This window comes from Pithys albifrons, chromosome 13, assembly GCF_047495875.1.
Source record: "Pithys albifrons albifrons isolate INPA30051 chromosome 13, PitAlb_v1, whole genome shotgun sequence".
Lineage (NCBI taxonomy): Eukaryota > Metazoa > Chordata > Aves > Passeriformes > Thamnophilidae > Pithys > Pithys albifrons.
Window position 1 is genome coordinate 7,773,161 of NC_092470.1, and position 20,086 is coordinate 7,793,246.

Genomic DNA, 20,086 nt, shown 5'->3' on the forward strand with positions numbered 1-20,086 from the left:
TGGCTAAGCTGGCTGCTGTCCATTCAGGCCCTGATGCAAAGCTCAGAAAAGCCAACAAGAGCCTTCCAGTGGGCTCAGCTGAGCTTTAAACTGGACACCGCACAACTGCATGGGTGTGCACACACGTCTGTGCCTGGCACACGTGCTCGTAACGTTTCTGGAATAGCCCCCCGGCTCAGCGATGGACCAGACAGTCCCGCAGCTCGGCCGGGGCCAGGCAGCCTGGGCACGGCCCCACGGCGCGGGACGGAGCCACCCAACTGCTGGCATTGTTAATGGCGTTTTCCGCATGTCAACCGCTCTCCACTAAGCCGGAGAACATCTTAATTCCAGCTTTGTCAACACTTAAATCATCTTACCACCGGCGCTTACTGTAAAATCGCCATGGGGAAAAGGAAGTGCACAGCAAATCAAGTTTACTCTGCCTGTCATTTGATTTTTATTTCTAGAGCCAAGTTCTTTACTGAATTGCACTGCAGGCAACACCATTAATTGCTCTTGGGGATATAAGTCAGTGCAGAATTAGGCCTCCATTCTTCTCTATAGAAACTCATTTGATGGTTGGCGTGTTACACATGGGCGTCCTTTGCCCATTCTTAACTATTTCTGTTAGACAGCTATTGAGAATGAGTTAAGCTACTCAACATCTTAGGCTATTTTATTGGATTCTTTTTGCTAAATGATCTTAGGAACCCCTAAGAGGATAGCTTATAAGATACTTTTAAAAATAGGAATATTAACTTAAAAATAAGGGCATTAGCTTGTTAATTTATGAGCTTCCCTAGAGGAGAGTTTGTTTATTTGATGGCAATAAATAAACTGGCTGTACAGTATAGATATCTCAGACCTCAGCAGGAGTCTTGGCAGCCATACAGAGAAATTTTTATATTCACATCAATTATATAAAGAGGGATATGTCCATTCTTCTCTTTATGGATTCAGATCATTAATACGGGGTTACAAGGAGCCCCTTCTCAGCTGTTATCATTAACATAACAGAACCTAGTTTGACAGGCATTTTTATCTTGGCTCCTGATTAAAGCAATTCAGCATTTATAGATCTGGACCAAACACAGTGGCTATTAGGTTCAAAATACACAAAGGCACATGTACATGCATGTGGATACACACATAAACCCACAAGACAGACAGATAGGCAAACACACATAAACACACACATGTTCTTAAAATCACAGCCATTCCAGAGTACTCCAGAAGAAACCACATTGTTTTTAAGGAAAATCCTTTTTGTTCACATTTGCAAGAAGTAACAAAGGGGATTGTATAATTGTTCTGAACCTTCTGGGTTAAAACTATGCCAAGGCATAATTGGTTGGTCTTCATTAAAATCTTTGTCATTACTGAAGAGCTGTTAAGATGGTGAATGCTTAAGCACCATTGTCCAAAAATGTTACTGTGTTTATATCTCTTGACTTTTCTTGTCCTCCAGACTATGGAATCACTGAACAGTGGTAAACCCTTCCTGCAAGCTTTCTATGTCGATCTCCAGGGAGTCATAAAAACCCTGAGGTATTATGCTGGTTGGGCAGACAAAATCCATGGAATGACCATTCCTGTAGGTAAGGGCAATTAAAGCACCTAAACATTCTCATGGCCAAATGACTTAATAGATAACAGCTTCATGCAAAGGAGAAGGGAACCTTGTTCTGGTCTTACAGTGAGTGGTGTGTTGCTGAAGGGGATGTTTGGAAGTCAGATCTGAAGAGTGCTTGGTTTCTCGTGCATTGCCCATCTGGGAGGCAGTACCCACATTTAAATATTGACACACACATAAAAATGGATGTAGTATAAGCCTGACAAATACCTTGGAACTCACAAAAGTAGTGTTAGCTGCCTGTTAAAGAAACAGTATGTATATGTGTGTGTGCGTGTGTGTATATATATATATATATATTCCTTGTTTATATGTGTCTTCTACCTGCTTATGCAAATAATTTTACTTGGGACTAACATTGGATCTAAATTAATTTATACTCTGAGAGACTTAGTAATGTTACTATAGAGAAGTACATACATATCAGAAATGTTTTGTTATATATGCTTCTTCAAATTATTCAGTGGGATGAGTTTTATACTGTACATATCAGAGAAATCATTATGAGTGCTAGGAAATTATTATACTCTTATTTTTTGCTAAAGAGATAAGAAAAAATCCTTACCATTATTTTTATTTAATGAATCTCTTCCCCCTGCCCCTTCCTCCCAGCTGTTTAACAAATACAAGCTGCATTTTCTGAGGCAAACATACTCATTTGTAGTCTGGACTAGATGTCCCAAGTGCTACAATTGTGCAACATGGAAAAACAACAAAGAATTATTTTATGCAGGTGCAGTCATTAAGATAAATGTACTCATCTTTCACCTGTGTAGAATAAATCTTTGGAAGAACATTGAGGAAAACGAACATTCATTCTGTGGATTCCTTTTGGCTTCATGGTGCACACTGTTCATGGTACAGGCATGTTGGGCACACTCCCAGGGGAATGTTTTTGCTGCTGCCCATGGATTTCCCTGGTGTTACACTGTGTAACACGAGGTCTGCAGTGCATCCACTGGCCTCAGTACAGCAAAGCACCAAACTATCAAAGCTAAGCAAGGAGGTAAATTGAAAATGTGCCCCTAGATTTTCAGAAAGAAAACAGATCATGTAACTCTTGCTGCAGCATTACTCATTGTGGTGTTTTACCTTACTAAAACTGCAGTGTGTACTGACTGGTGTTTGTCATGACCGGTTTATTTTTACCAAAGAAAATGACAATATTAATATTTCAGGTGTAGACTCTTCTGCAAGGACTTAAAGATTTCCACAGTCATTTAGGCTGAGATTCATAAATCCCGTTTTTGCTGCTTGCACTTCACATTTAATCATATAAAAGTGCAGAACACACCATAAATTCATCCATTCAGCAAATTTCCTGTCCCCTAATCTCTTTCTCCCTGGTCAGTGAATGCCTCCTTCTCATTCCTTAGCCTTGCACGTACACAGAAATTAGGTCAGTCACCAAAAGCCATTGCCAGGTTAAGGAGAATAAATATTCTTTGCTTATTCTTGTTCTCAATTCCTGTATAGGATAAAAACTGAGGTTTTTTTTTCAGTGAGGAAGGCTATGCTGGGCAAAAGGAGGGCAATTTTCAGCGTGCCTTCCTCAAGGCAAACTCTGTGCTAACACAGTCATCAGTAGTGTAGAATCATGAGTCCATTCACAGATTTTCAGGATATCAATTAGTTCTTCCTCTTGCTTTAACACTCCTCCTTATTCCTCTAGTTTCACACTATAAATTTGTCATTCTCATAATGCTACTTTAGAGCAAAGCCAATGCTAAGTTCACTTACCATCAGCTCATCAAAGGTAAACAAACAAGACAACAAAACCAAAATGAAAACACCATTAAATCTCCTTTTTCTTTTCAGTGTGCTAATAAATCTGAAACCTCCCCGTGTTTCATCTGTTTCTGCTGAGGTTTCCTTCTCTAAAATAAAAATAGGCAAGTGATAGACAAGTAGAAGAAGAACAGTGCATTTTACAGTCACATTCCTTTTGGTCCCAGAGCTACAAAACCTTCAGACTGCCCTTTGCTTGCTCCCATGCATAAAGCCTTGATGATTTAAATTAAACCAGAATGAGGCTACACTAGAAACTGTTATACTAATAAACTGAATGCAAGCAGAAATGTATCTTTAAATCAATATGTGATATGACACATTTTAAGGTACCAACTCAGCTCTCCTCCTGTTTGCTGTGTCCTGCTATATGAGGCATGGGACTGTATTATGGTTGTTATGCAAATAAAATGTCTGGGATGGAGACTCCTGATGGAAATTGAGCAAACACATCTGTGGAAGATATTGCTGTCCCAAAGTGAGACCTCTGGATAAATGGGGCTTGCTTTCTGATTAAAAAATTAAAGTCTTTGGGCCAGGTGCTTAACAGCTGCAAATTGATCTTGCTCTGTTAATATCAGTGAGGACTGAAGAATGTCAGTTTACATCAGCTGAGAATATTAAAAACCCCCTTTTAGCACAAGATTTTTGATTGGATGTGGGATCAGAGTCAGATCCCTCTGAGGCAACATTCTTCTGGAGGCCAGTTGTAAAGGATAAGAGTAACAACCATCAGCCATAGCATCTCAGACAAAGTGTCATTAGCATGACTTGTATAAACTAATCTTAAAACTCTAAAACATTTTGAAAGTTTCCTATATAATTTCTAAGCACAAGGGAGCTTTCTATGCTCACTGTTTAGAATAAGGGATTCACTTAATTCTTGAGTTATTTTGCCATGGTAACAGTTTGTTTCACACTCTGGACTCTTAGATCCATCTTTGGCCTGTCCAGAGACATCTGAGGCTTCCAAGTAACTTCAAGTCACGTATGTTCCCAAAGATATTGTTAGAAAGCAGCCTCAAAAATCCCATCTTGACAGTAAGTCTGTGGGTGATGAACTTTGGAAGTAGGTGTCAAAAAGGGCAGCTGTCTGGAGTCTGGTGGAAGACAGCAGGGAGAGCAGCTCTGCATGGGAGGTACGGCTCTGTGCAGAGAACGGTCTGCCTACGTTGGGTAGAATTAACCACCATTTGTCTGAGTTGGCAAGAGGTCCAGGTTATCTATAACTTTGTGTTCTGAAGCACGCAGACAAGTGGCAATGATTATGCAGTGATGATCTAAAGTCAGACAGTGCTAACGTAACTGTGTCACTGTTATGTTGCCACCATCCTTCTGGCTGAGAACCCACCTCTCAGTACTACCCAGTACAAGCTGGTATTTTTAGCTGACTCCTCTGTATGCCTCTTGAACACTTAGACAGTTTTGCTTGTATGTACTTCTCTGTATTTGACTTCACTTCTGTCTGGGCTGATGAATCTTCCCATGGTCTGTGAACCACTTAGCATCTGGGAAAGACAAGCTAGAAAACCAAACTGATCATCTCAGTCTGTGACACCAATTTTCTCATCCCCACTGGGAAGTTAATCTGGAGATTGAAATGGTACAACCACATTTCATCGATGCAGAGCAAACCAACTAAGTTTTTCCTACCTTTTCCTGATGTGAACCTCTTTTCTCTCTTTCTCTCCTTCCTTGACTTCCTCTGTTCTGTCCCTTGTCTTGATTGCAGATTATTGTTACCTTCCTCATAATTATTCTGTATCTGGCCCCCAGCTGATGCATTAGGTCAGGTTTCTACTGAGCAAATCCTGTAAAGTAGATGGATAGAAATAAGCAGACCTGAAAATAAGTGATATCTAATCAAATTCAAGTTGAAGTCTTTTCTTAAACCCAAGAACTTTATGAATTAACCTGTTTATTGTTACCAGATGCATGGCAGAGGACATTGCAGCAGGTTCCCAAAACGTAGTCTTCACTGTGAAGTTAGATCCTTCCCCAATATTGAACAAGGGCAGCTCTCAGCACACTCTGGGAGGGAAAGCACAGACAGGGGTCTGTCTTGGACAGAACAAAGGGAGAAAAAACCCTGTAATCTCTCCTCCTCCTCTTACTCCCTTCCGCTGTCTGACCCTTTCTTACCCTGGTAAATCATCTCTGGCCATTAAGCCTAGGTAACCTTCTCATCATTCTCACATACTTACTTGAAATTATTTTCCTAAGTTAAGAGATTCGAGTTTTTCTAGATGGTCAAGCACTACAAGGCAAGGCACACATTCAGCTCTGAGCCTTTAGCATAGCCCTTCCCTCAGCTATACCCTCACTGAAAAACAGCTGACCTAAATTCAGTGATAGTCTGAGCCTGGGCAAGTTTGTACAGCCACAAGACTCAATTTAGGTACAAAAGAGCTGTGGATCTACTTTGCACAGGTGAAGGCCAAGCCCACTAACAAAGCTACTGGTTAGACAGTACCTTAAGTGATACCTTAATGAGTCCACACACATGGCAGGTTGTTTCCTGGCTCTTCGTCAATTGGGAAGAAACCTACCTGATATCTCAGCATGTGTAGACTCAGCACGTGCTCCCAGACCACAGGCAAGTGCTGGAGCAGCAACCCCCGTGCAGTTTGTGAAGGAGCAGGAACTTCCCTCAGCCCCCAGGACAGTCACTTATCCCAGCAGTGCCCAAAGGGCTGCACAGACCACGGGCCTGAGCCCAAATCACAGATCTGGTTATTCTGTGACCTGACTCATCCTGCCCTAAGCTCAACAGTGCTCGAGTTAAGGACTGAAGACCTCACCCAGCACTCATTTTAACCAGGTCATACCTCTCACCCCTGGAGGCATTTTTGCCATTTTTGTTCATCAGGAACTTAAAAATAATTACTGGATCAGGGAATTAATTTGTTCCCTTCAGCCTCGTACCATCCACACCTGCCATTTGTGACTATGCAGTCTGCTTTTCATGAGTCTTTGTTGTTAGAACCTTAGTCCATATTCTTATTTCTGTCAAAAGATCATCAAGAAGAGCCTATAATTTCCAAATTTCCAGTGACTAGGTCCCTTCATATATTTATTCACCTCTACCTTGCCCAAAAGGTTTGTGAAAACTTCTTATTCTCTGTCTTGTTTTCTAGCTGCTTACAACTTTATCCTGTCACCTTGAATTGCCTGCCCAGCTGGAGGCCATTTCTGACAGGCCTTGTACAAGTTAGCTGTAAAAGCTGTGTGATGACCCCTGTATTCTCAGCAGTGTTGTCTTCTGCAGTAAATGATGATGCTCAGTAACACAAGTCACAAATGTGCCCTCTTCTTGCCACATCTACAGGTTGTGGCATATCATTCTATGTAACTGTCTGTGTTCTCAGTGGCAGATGAGTCAGGTGTGTGTCACCCTATTGTCCCACACCTGGTTGTATACACACCTTTCTGTTGCTGTGTCCCAGTCATGCCTTTCAGGAAATTGCCTTTGTGACTCTTCCTTCACTTCCTTCACCCTTCGATCAGCTGAGGCCATTAAGTGGCCTCCATGCCACTGCAATTTTTGTGCAGTCCAGTTTGTCCTCTTTCCCAAGGAACAAAGCAGGTTCCTTTCTGCTGGGATTCCTGCTTCCTTTGTTCTGCAGAAAGAACAATTAGGCTGCTCCTGAACCCAGGTTTCCCATGCTGGCTCACGAAAAAACACTTCCATGACTTCTTTATTTCTTTTACTGCCATCAAAAGCTGATCTTTAGAGTTTCCCCCCCTCCCTGTATTTTAATTTTTTTTTTGTTCTGCCAAGTCAAACTGCTCTTGAGAGTAACCATGCTCATCTGTTTCAGATGGAGATTATTTTACGTTTACAAGACATGAACCCATCGGAGTGTGTGGACAGATCATCCCTGTGAGTATCTCTACTAGCGCTTTCTATTTATTTTCATTTGAACCAGCTCTCTTTAAAGACACATAAAACATGGTCCTCAGCTATGTGTGTTTTCCATTACGAAAAAAGCTGAGCTCATATTGTTGACATATCTTTAACAGCCTCCCTGCAAATGCTTATTTGAACATGCTAATAGGGTTTAGGCTCTGTTATTAGGAGTTAAGTTCTCAAGTCATAGAATTCTCATGATTAAAACAAGCAAAGCAAAACACAGTGTTAATATGCTGTCAGTGGTTATGGATGTTCACACAACTTATGGAAAATTGATGCTTTGCTGTGGTAGTCTTTCTATTTATTTAGTTTTTACTGTGATTTAACAGGCTCCTCAGTTCCTGGGAGAATGTGATGTATTTTAATTCCATTCTTTCCTGCTATTTCTTTTACAAGACTGTAGGAGAAAAGGAAACTCCAGGAGACATATCATTACAATTAACATTGTGTAGCTAATAAAAGACATGAGATGTTTGTTTTATTTGTTGTGAGAGAGAAACATATCATTTTGTCAAATCCAATACTGCTCCGACACCCCAATATACACCCTTAATAAAATCTTGCTGAACAGTGCATGGGAATTACACTGAGAGGGTAACTTTTTCAGAAGAGCCAGTTAACCATCTTTGGCAGAAGTTTCAATGGGAGGCTCACATACAGCTATTCAAATATTGTGTGGAAGCTTTTTTCCTTGACAAAGCACTGGGGGACTAGTCAGGACATTCTCTGAAATGTTTGTTGATGCTGATTTTTTATTTTGTTCATGTTAACCACAAAGCCACTAAGCAGCAACATGCAGCAATTCCATTACAAAAGGAGCAGCCAGAAAAGATTACTTTAACAAATTTAAGCCCTTTTTCCCTGTTTACACTGTTGCTATTTCATGTCTTTGTTAAGGGGTGGCTATTGTGTGTGGCACTCCTTAGAAACCCAGAGAACCATGAGCCCAGAGAGCCTGTGGCTACACCCATCCTGCAAACACCTACACACTCTCCTGTCTTGGTCCTTATGAATGAAAGATTCCACAGTTCTGTCCTCATTCTTCAGCCAGGCATATGGACAAGGATTTTCTAAATGACAACCCCAGTGTCTAACCCCAGCATCGCTGGACATCTCTTAGTCTTGTGTCATTGAGCTTAACTGACAGATCTGTCGATGAAACTCGGCCACAGGCTGGAGATCACACTAAAAGCAGGATTTGTTTAGTTCAGATGTGTGAAACTCTTTGTTCAGGGTTTCCAGCCATCTACCATACACGTTCATTCCTCCCTCAGTTTTGTCCTCCAAAACTTTCCGATGGCTGTCACACAAATCTACTCTAACACTGCTGCTAATCTGTTATGTGTTTCCTCCACAGCTACCAGTCACAGCGTATGGCCCCTGGCCATTGCACCAGCAAATAGGCTATTACAAAAATAAAAGTAAACAGCAAGCTAGCAGTAAACTCCTCATCCTCTTTCACATCCCAGCTTCCACCAAAACATGTGCTCCTCGGCAGTGCTGTAGCATAAACAGGGCTATATAGTGCCCTATAAAACTCCTCTGAGCTCTCCTCGAATCCCATTAGAAGTGCAGGCTGTTAGCACAGTGCTGGCCCTACAGCTCCCCTCCCAGGTTTATATACTGGTGATGGAATTAAAACATCACTTTGTCTCCGGAGTTTATAAACAACAGAGGGAGTAAAAAATTGGGTGTTCGGTGAAGGAAAGACAGTTGTGTATTTTTTCAAGCTAGCCAGGGGCTAGAGAGATGTCTGTGAGAGTGGCAGCTGATATGCATCAGGCAGTAACACATTCTGGCCAGTGGCTGACTCTTTGTGACTGATATTTTCTATTCTCTTTCCAAAGGGGATTATTGCATGCATTTAGAAGAGTGATTGTGCAAACACAGTTATTTTATTACTCTGGCATTTCCACTGAAATCCATTTAAACTGTTAGGATCGGGCCTTGATGCAAAAGGCTTGTTACTTTTATCTTTACCCACAACATGTTTGTGCATCAAACTAATATAATTCACTACATCTTCTGCTGCAGTTAAATGATGTTGAAATTAATGACAATACAAGACTTTATATCAGCAAAGAGTTTCTCAACTTGTTTTTTTGCTGTTCTTTTAAGATCTTCCATACAAAAATTGCTCAGTGAGAAGTCTTCAAGAAAATCAAATTCTTTTACTGAGCATTGACATTTATGGACTTTTTATTGTAATTCCATCAAGTAAGGATTATATAATTTTGATTATAAATTTTATACCTTAAGATGTACTCAGCATTAGGAAATTTATATCCAGAAATGCTTCAACATGAACAGAGAGTTCCTTCCAAATGTATCAGAAGCAAGAACTATTCATCATAGGGGAATTAAAAGTGCCAATTGCAAAACAAGTAAGTGAAATAAAAAGTTGTGACCAAAAAAATGAAGAGATAACAGAATATTTCTCTATGGATATTGCAGGTGGGGGATCTGTTTCTTTGAACAGGAGAGAAAGAACTTAAAGGTCACTGTTGTTGCTTTCCTAATGGCAGTAATTAAAAAAAATCCTTGCTTTGTGCTGGGAAAGATTTATGTTGAGGATCAGCCTGAGAAATAAGTGAGGTAGCAGCTTGACATCTCGAAAACAAAACACCACGGCAATATTTTTCCATCTATCAACTTTTTTTTTCCTTACAGTGGAACTTCCCCCTGCTGATGTTTGCATGGAAGATTGCTCCAGCTCTGTGCTGTGGAAATACAGTAGTTATTAAACCAGCAGAACAAACACCACTCAGCGCTCTCTATATGGGAGCCCTCATCAAGGAGGTAAGAATAATTGACAGGAGTCATGTTTCTGTCTGTGCTTGTGGGGAAGGAACTGCCAGCACACATCTCTTCAACATGTTTTATCAGTTTGCACAGGTCATGCTTACCTTCACTCGTTCCTATTCTGACAGGCTGGCTTTCCACCAGGAGTTGTCAATATTTTACCAGGATTTGGTCCAATTGTTGGTGCAGCCATAGCCTCTCACGTTGGCATTGATAAAATTGCTTTTACTGGATCCACTGAGGTAAGAGGATTCACACATACACTACTGTAAACTGTGAGTAAATACTTCCATCCTTGTGCTATGTTTCTTGCTGTCACTGAGTAAAAAGCTACATCTAAATAACAGGGGTCTGTCCTTCCCAGCTAAACTCATGTTCTGCAGTACTTCGCAAGCAGAAATGGCTCCTTCCCTCCAGCCCCTGCTGTGCTCAGCACCTCAGCACAGGAGATACGCCTGGAAAAATATTGCTGGGATTTCCTGTGGGCTTATGAGGATGTGAATCACATGCAAGTAGGCAGAACATCCCGTGTATATCACAGCACACATAAGTGCTGCTCTAACAGCCATAATTTGTGTATCTTGCTGTTCTCGGGGAACAGGGGAGATGAAGGGTGCAAATTGTGCAAAGACACTTCAACTTTGATGCTGCATTCAAGCATGTTAAGGATGAGGAGGAGGCCTAAAAAGGAAGGCATGCAGGGAGAAAAAGAGATTGTCCAAGGTGTCTGTTCCCAAAATGATGGAAAGAAGCTGGCCAGAGGAGGAAGGGAGTCAGTTATCTCCTGGATGCTAAAATGTCTTGCTAGGAGTCTCTGCTGCAGATGTTACAGAGAAGGGTCACTCTGAAGATGAAGGCTGCAATCTACAGAAAGACTAACCCTCAAAACTCACATCACGTCTTGCTCTCAAATATGTGCAAAGCTGGCTGTTATCAGGTCTGGGGTGGGGATGACAGAGGTACTCCAGACTGAAGTCACAGGAGAAGGGGCCTTATCTCATCGGCTGAAGGCAGACAGAAAGGAATCTCTGTGGGAGTTTCAGGGCTGGTTATATTTAGAGAGTGCTAAACCCAGCCCTTTTCAATTCAAAATCTGACAAACTATTGTATGGAGGGAGTTAAACCCCGGGGATCCAGCCTCTCTTTGATACGTTTGACTCCCACTCATGGCAGTGGAAGGTTTTATGCAACCCAGGGACACTGCTCTTCACAGTGAGGCAATTTGGTTTCTGATTTGAGTCAATAAATTCACTGACCAAGCAGCCCTACTAGATATGTGTGGCTATCTACCTGGTGGGCCCAAGCATTGCAAAGCCTAGCTCAATTATTTCAAAGAAATTATTCTGGAATTGTACTGCAATTGAGTTTGGAAGTCACACACAAGCCTAAATTACCAGTAAAATGTAGCTGCAGTCATATGCCTAATTTGCACACAGAGTTGTTTTGCAGTTACTGTGTGCTTGTACATAATTTTTAATGGCAGTTTTAGATTCTAATATACACAGGTTACAGTCTATGTCAAGGGCTACATCAGATTTCAGATTATTCTGTGGAATTACTCTAGTCATTACATCTCCTGTAACCAATTAACATTAGCATCCTGAACTATCAAAAACTTTAATATGAGCTGATTACCCCCCATAAATTAAGTAGAAACAATTGTTTTCATAAAGATATGTGGTCTCTGTTTAAGATAAATATTCTATTATACAGGATGTTGCACTGTTTGGAGGAGGAAAAATACAGATGGGTTAGGTTTCAAAGTTGTCTCTTGTAGCCAAAATAAATTTTTATTGTAGTTCCAGACAGCTTTAGTTTTAATAGGCGTTTAAACTCAAAAGCTGTGGGTTTTATACTAACTCAGTGCCTACCTTTAAAAGCCTTACTAATAGGAAGTGAAAAGCATTACAGAGATGAAAAAGCAATTCTCTAAGAACCTAAAGCAAGAACAGATGGAACATTTTAATGCAGAGTTAGTGTAAACTATTCCATATTGTTTCTGATTTCCTGTAACACTGAATTTTTGTAACAGCAAGTCAACATTGTAACATTTTAAACACAATGCTCTGATATGAGCTGGACTATAGAGTCTCTGACTTCTCCAAAACAGATTTCAGTTCCTAATGAAATAATAGTGGAAATGTTTTGTCTCTCTGGTGCTTGTCTGAGGCATGTCAACTGTGCACTTCAGTGATGTGGATTTCCAATAGCCATTAGGTATATAAACACCATGATATTAACTTCCATTCCCCTGCTCCATCCACGTGTTAGTTAAGGCAGTTAACATTTCCAACTTGAGCAAGTTAATGATAAAAGCCATCAGTACAAATGCAAAGATCTTCAAGTTCAGATTTCGAAGAACGGGTTTTACTCAAGTTTTCATTATGAGGTTCTTTTATACATGTTCTTTACCTTTGAAGTATAATGAAAACTCCCCATTTGCCTGTAAAAATCCCCAAACCAGAGTATTATTATCTATTTCCTGCAATATTCTTGAAAGGCGGAAAAGAGCCTGCGCTTCCTACAAAAAAAACATTAATGCTAATGTTTTCCAAAATTTGTTGAACCCAATGCAGAGAAATATGAGCCAAAAGGCCAAGTTCATGACCTTCACTCCATAAAGCCTGACACAACCACACTGAGGAGCCATCCAGCCCAGCACCTTATCTTGCAGCATGACCAGGAACAGATGCTCACAGAAGAAGAGAGCATGTGGAGAGTGATCCTTTCCTTGCTGTAGCCCCACAGCTTCTGACAATCAGCAGCTCACAGAGTTCCTGAGCCCGAAGGTGCACGTGCACAATTGTATCGAACAGCACCAATGGCCTTGTCACCGGGACACTAGCCCAGTACCCCCTGAAACTCCTGAATATTGGGAGGCCTCAAGTCTGTGCCTACACATATGACAACACATGAATGACTTCTAACTTATGCTTCTGATTTCTAATTTATGAGCTGCCAAGCGTGCACCCTCTTCTCTGTTTTTCAGATTCCCTAGTTCTCTGATTTTTTTCTAACTACTACTTTTTACTTTTCACACACTCCCCCACAAATAATATGTGAAAAATCACGAAGAGCTCTATTACTGTTTGATTTCACTTCCATCCCTCTTTCCTGCTGCCCCCTCCTTTTCTAGTTAGCTCACACACATAAAGAGTAGTCTGCCAGTTCTTTCATCCCTTAGCCTGCCTGCTTCTTATGAAAACCCTCCCATGGATCACCTCCTCTCCCAGTCCCATAGTGCAGGCTCTCAAAACTCTTCCCTCCCTAGAAGGGTTCTGCAAACCCCTGGCAGGCTCTGGTTTTCACTCTGCCAACTGAAAGAAATAAAAGCATACTAAGTATGAAAGCAGGCCTAAAAATACTGTACCTTCTTAGAGTCCAGTAGCTTTCTTGGCTTTTCTGCTTGCTTTGGTTCACACGCTTCAGCAGCCTGTTTGGTATGGGCATTTTAACAAATGTGTTTATTTTCACTGTGTTGGTTTTAGTGAACCAGGGCTAGCCCATGATCCTCCTTAATTAGGCCAATCTCCTCTCAGGCTTCACTGGCACATTTTTAACCTCATCTTCCACAATCAGATGAAACTTCGACTGCCACAACCAAACTTTTTTCCAGCCAATACAACCATGCCAACAGTCACTCCTCTCCCTTTCCTACCTTCTCGTGAAAGCCCATAATCAATTTACATATCTCATTACATCTTACTGGATTTCTCCTTGATGTTTCTGGTTCCTAGCTATAGGGTGAAACTCTCACTCACCAGGACCACGGGAAAGGTTCTGTAAAGCTCAGCTACCTCCCACACCATGCCTCTTGTTCACTACACATGCCTTTTCCTTTTACACTGCCCCTCTCTGCCTCAGCTTCTTCACTGTTCATTGTTGTCTATTTGAGCTCCTTTAAAAAATCCCTAGCAAAGATTGAATTAAACTAAACTCAGTCATGTATAATTTCTGAGTTGAAGAACATATCCAAACTCAGGACGTCTGTCTTACCCAGATACTGAGTGGAAGTGTTTGTGTCTGCTGTTGGGCAGGAGATGTTATACAAGTCTGTTCCCAGTGAAATGAACGGTGGGCCTTATGTACTTCCAAGACAAGTGCTGATGAGGGGGCAATTTTTACATATATCAGAAATACAGAGAGGTTCTTAATATTACCTTCTTATTCTCTGAAAGAACTTCTGTTATGCAGAAAAGGTGTGAGGCCTTAAAACAGCAGAGAAAAGCAGCCATCAGAAGCTACTTTACTCTTAACTTGCCTTTATTTCCATTCAAATGTGTGAGCTCAGTCCAGCCCCTGCAAACAGAGCCACTCTGACTGCTCTGAGCTGTCTGTCCGTGCCTGTGCCTGTGCTTGTGTCTCCCTCTGAACTGGAACTCCGTGTGGGAACAGAAGTTCCTGTGCATAGGGAATAGTTGGGTGCAGTGTGTAGAGGGTCTAAAATTAGAGATGATTATGGAGACAAAGAAGTTATAATTTTTTTAATGTCCATTTAAAGCACTGCCTAGATTAAAAATTGTATTTTAATTGTTGCAAAAGTTTAATGAGTTCTAATAACTTCTGTTCAAAACCAAATGTGTAACCTCGGAATCAGAGTGGCTTACAATTCCCTGCAGTTGTTAAACACTCTTAAGATGAGAATTATAGATAGCACACAAAACATTTGAAGCTCTGGCCAACATGAAATGTATCCTAAGTGGCTGGTTTCCACTTTGTTCAAACTACGACCCATTAAAATGCAGACAGATTTAAGATAGGAGTCAGGTCTGTGTTCAGGCAGTTCTGTGGAGTAACCCAAATAAATATCCAACAAATTGGTTTGGATGCCTGTGTAAACAAAAGGTCTATAAACAACTGCAATAAACCCCAGCAAAAGAGTCTGCATTTTGCTTGGCAGAATGTTTTCTTTATGCACTTAGATTAACAAACCATGATCTCATCATTAGTCAACAAGATACTAGAGAGACCATCAAAGCAAACTATGGGAGAGTCAAGATTGATTCATGCCAAACAAATGTTTGTAGCTAACAGCTGTATTACCACTGATTCTAATTTACTCAGCAGGATTCTCCTTTCATTTCTGAAGTGAGATGAATGTCACAATGCACGATGTAGACAGAATGTCTACCTACTGCATGCACAGAGAGTTGTGTCAACTCTGCTGCATCACACAATCTCTTGCTGGTTTTAGGCATCACGACGGGTTGCATCTCGCATTTTGTACCTTACTAACAAGAATCCTAAAGGTGATTTGACCCATCCTGAGAAGTCTGTGAGCTTACAATGCCCTGTGTAAGGATTTAGGGAGGCTACACTAGCATTCATTCCTGCTTCTCTGGAATTTTTTAGATCCTAACTTGGACAACTTGTGCTTCCTGAATGAGAAGTAGTTGTTTCCCTTTTCCTTCCTTTGTGTTTTTGGTAGCATTTAGGGAGCTGTCCTTGGGCTACTGTTGTGCCTCTTTGCCTATGGAAGATACATGTCAAAAGGTTTCACCTTCTTGAATCCAATACAAACAGGGTGGTGTATCAGCCCTATCAACCTCAGCAAGAGTTTAGCCACTGACTTCCATGGGGCCAGGATTTAACCCAAGAAACAAATGAGCCATTTATACCTTAGGATTCTCTCCAGAAATTTCTGTTTGGGATTCTTTTTTCACTTTTCCTGCACTATTCACTATGCTCTTTGCAGGGCTGCTCCTCACACAGGGCACTGCAGAGTCAAATTATCCGATGGTGTTTCAAATTTGCTTGTCCTTGCTGGAGACACTCTCGGAACATGCCATGAGGCAAACCCACCTGTGCAGAAAACAGAAAATTAAGAGAACATGAAAGGCAAAAAACTTTTTTTCATTTCTGCACAAAGTATTTAACATATGAGTGCTTAAGCCACCTCTTGAAAGAGACATTAGATTTCTAAATACAGAAGGCATAAACAAGCTGCAGTCCAATATATTAGATCATGATACACTCGCAATGCCTAATGTCATATCATTCACAGTCCAGAAACAGACCTTTCCAGGACTATTCTTCACACAGGTTTTTTTGCACAGGGGTGCCTCAAAATGCTTCTTTAATCTTTGTTGTTGTTGTTCTGCATAACGAATTGTTTTCTTTGAAACAAGCCAAATTACATGTGCCTCAGCCTCCATGCAGCTTACAAGGTTCTGGTACTTCACAAGCTATCCAGGGATACTCCTGATATCAATCTTGAAGCCTATTCAAAACAAGGATGGGGAGTCAGGGCTTTCTCTGCCAACATTCCTGCTGCATAATCGCACAGCTCCATTATCTGTGGGGGAGTCCTCGCTCGCAGCGTTCCCTCGCAAGGCTGTTCTGCCCATTGGGAGCTCGGGGATAGGGCTGGGAGACACCGCAGGAAGCGTGTACTGAAAGGCCATGCACGTTGCAACACTATCACTTATCCCTTTCATGCTGTCTTTTTCCATAAAGACGGGGTCGGTCACAAAAGGCTGCCTTTGTCACTAAATAACCACAGCGCTGGTGCTTCCCTTAGACTTTTCTCAACGTTTAGAGCACAGGCCACAAAGGGAGCACAGTGAACAAAATGCTGAGCTGCATGAGCCTCACTGTCCTGATGTCTCCACTGATTTCCAACGGGAAGGACACAGTCAAGCTTTCTATTAAGTTTGTACTTGGAAATTTGACAACAGCTTCCCTGTATTAAAAATACTCTGGACCATACTTTTCCAAAATGACACCATTGTCTCCACGCTCTTTGGACTTTAATATTTGCCATATACATTGTATTTGGACTTGCCTATTTGCCTATCGCTTACTTGCATAGAATCCTTTCAAAATCTTTACTTACATGTATAAAAGAGTTTTGACATTAAAGCAGAATGGAAGGTAGAAAGATGAGGGCTGGACACATTGCTCTGGCTTCCTTGTGAATTTTTGAGGGGAAATAGGTGGTGGTTGTTCAAGGCAGTGGGGGTGTGAATGGCATTGGCTGGCACTGGCTATCAACACAGAATTCTGGTTTCAGTGTACAATTCCAGCACAGTTGGAGAGGCTGGAATTTCTAGATGACGTGCTCCATGTATGTGGTGGGGGTGGAAGGCAGAAAGGATCCTTCTTTGTCAGGTTCACTTCTGGCTGTCAGTCAAACATAGCAATAAAATCAGCTCCAATTAAGGGGATATGCAAGGAATTTCATGATAATGTCAACACTTCATTCCATCAATACTTGGATAAAGAAAAATAGCTTTTTCTTTTTTTTTTCTAAAAAGAAATAACCTCAGTCACACTCAACTGTGGTATCACCAGATAAACAGTTAATCACAAAGGTACATGAAGTGGCTGACAATTCCTTCATTATCCTGTGGGGGTTTTGCTTTGTTTTTTTTTTCCTTTGGGGGCCCTGGTTTCTGTTTCATTTGCTTTCTGATTACTCCAGCGCTGACTTAACTTTCTCTAGCAAACTGCCTTCAATTCTCTGAGAGGTTCAGCTTCTCATCCATTAACCCCTTGCTGCAGGGAATCTCACTCACATAACCTTAGAAATACGAACATGTAGAGAGACCAGAGAAAAAAGTCCAGCTCTGGACTGACTCCTATCTCACTTCACATCTAACTTTCATTAAAACATGTCCCAGTTAAAAGAAAGCACCTAGCAAGGTTTCCAGGCTTCTCAAGATTCAACAGGTACTTTTAATCCTGTGTTTTACCATGTAGGAGCCTAAATCCATGTGTGATCCTTAGCTGCAAAACGGGCGCAGTTACACTGCACCAATAGAAAATCTCATCTGTTTTGGATTTGTTGATCCAGGGGGAGAAGAATTTCCAGGGAGCACAGCTGCCTGTCCAACTGTACTGATGTGGAAACATGTCAAATATGTAGCTGTCAGATTGCTGCTCCATTTAAGCTACTCTCATGTTCACTGGCAAGATCTGCAGTTTGTGGCTCCTTTCTGCTCCGGCTGACCCCACAATCTACAAAGACATTTTGGAGGTGCTTTTGACCTCCTCAACCCATATTAAGATTATCTGTGGTGCAGCTGCAGGTCAGATCTGGGATGGTGCTTTTGTAACTTCTTGCCCTACTTGGTGTTCTGCTCTGTGCTGTTAATCCTGCAGGAGAGGCTGATGATTTCATTAGAATTTGACAAATTAAACCTTATGGATCTGTCAGTGGTTTGGATGGAAGGAATTCTAGTTGCACCAATTTCAAATTTTTCATTTCGCCCTTCTAAAGCCCCTAAAAACAAGCCCCAAGCCATTTCAGCATGGATAGAAGTGGGTGAAGGGTACACACCCTGGTGCTCTGCCTTGTCCCCTCTCAGTTTCTAGGACAGAATGGAAAGCTGTCCCCTGCTGCTGAGGATCTGTTTGGATCGAAGAACCTGCTGGATTGTTTAAAGCTCTGCTCTAGTGATAGCCAGTCTTGGCTGTTAAAGTGAACTCTATGACTACATTCCCTGTAAAATGTGTCTCCATTTCCTTTCAGGTTGGGAAGCTGATCCAAGAAGCAGCTGGAAGGAGTAATTTGAAGAGAGTTACACTGGAGCTGGGTGGGAAAAGCCCAAACATTATTTTCGCAGATGCTGATTGTAAGTCAGCAGTTCCATATTTTTCTTAAAAACATGTTTGTGGGATGTCTTTTTCTATGTTTTCTTTTTTTTTTTTACCCATTTTAGGGCACATCTTTCATACAAACTGAAGTGAAGCAATACAGCTGTATCTAATTGCACTTTTCAATCTTACAGAAGCAGCCTAAGGTGTGATATTTTTTATAAAAAGACAACATTTGAACCCACACATTTATAGTCAAGAAGAAAGCAGGAAAAAAGTTACAAGCAAGCATATAGACATGGTGTTATTCACAGTCATGGTCCCATACACATTGGGCATCCTAAACTCTGCAGCAAGGTGATTTAGTGCTTTAAATCTGGAAATTCTGTGATTTTTTTTTTCTTCACAGTCATTATAAACAGGGAGAACCTTCATTTACACTTGAGTGGCTAATCTAGTCAGTGCACTATTCTTCTGTTAAATAACTATAAATGGAGATCATTCCCTTTTTAAAATTTTCACAATTGAAGAATTGTGTATTGAAATATCTTCATTGCCACTGTCAGCAGGGAGCTGAAAGTTTTGGCAGATGTATGGTGTTGTGCAGCTGAGATTTTTGGCACCTGAGAAGGTACAGGACAGCTGTTTAGGATAGGATATAAACACAAACTGCACGTTTCTGCTTAAATAATCACCGAAGAAATAGTTAAAAATGTTGATATCTAAATTGTCAGCAGGAGGTTTTGAAGTTAACACCCCATTAAGATGAATGAGACGGTTCACACCTTGCTCAGAGCTCTTGTTTCAGGCTGTGTGCAGGCACACTGTACTCACTGCCTTTTCTGAGAAGTTTGTAACACAAATAGAGAGACGCAGGGATTTGGTCTTCTAATTTAAAACGGGGAAGTAAATAGAAGAATAATTTGGAACAATGTCAATTATGAGTTGGTTACAATCCTGCATCTGTTTTCAAAACTTATCAATATCTGAAAGACTAGGAAAAGCTTGACAACTTCCAGCAGCTTCTCTACACAGAAATGTTTTACCCAGTCAGGGATCTAAATTTCAGCCACAAGTCATCCTGGTAAAGCTCCTGTCAGCTGGAGCCAGGTGTGGATGTTACAGCCTTCTACTCCAGTTACTCATCTCCATCTCCCACCAAGTATCACCACATCTCAAATGGCCCTAACCCACCAACTCAGACTGGATCACCTGAGCACTTCTAGTAGAGTGATACATGCCAAGAGTAGGTCTGTGTTAGGAACTTCCACAGGGGAAGAACAATGCTCCTGGCAGCCACACAGGACTGCAGTTTATCTGTGATGAATCTATAGGCATCAGGAGAATAACAGACACATAGGAGAGCACAGTCTTCCTCAAGACCGTTGGTTCCACATAAAGCTCTCTAAAGCTCTCTGGCTTTCCCACAA

The 20,086-nt window shown here is 41.3% G+C and overlaps 1 protein-coding gene across 1 annotated transcript in view; it reads left to right on the forward strand.

Moving 5' to 3' along the window:
* ALDH1A2 (aldehyde dehydrogenase 1 family member A2) overlaps nucleotides 1-20,086 on the forward strand; it is a 54,000-nt gene that overhangs the window by 23,470 nt on the left and 10,444 nt on the right. Inside the window, exons 4-8 of the mRNA XM_071568640.1 lie at nucleotides 1,451-1,580; nucleotides 7,225-7,286; nucleotides 9,987-10,115; nucleotides 10,247-10,360; nucleotides 18,592-18,694. Coding sequence (XP_071424741.1) covers nucleotides 1,451-1,580; nucleotides 7,225-7,286; nucleotides 9,987-10,115; nucleotides 10,247-10,360; nucleotides 18,592-18,694 — 538 coding nt within the window. The remainder of the gene's footprint in view (nucleotides 1-1,450; nucleotides 1,581-7,224; nucleotides 7,287-9,986; nucleotides 10,116-10,246; nucleotides 10,361-18,591; nucleotides 18,695-20,086) is intronic.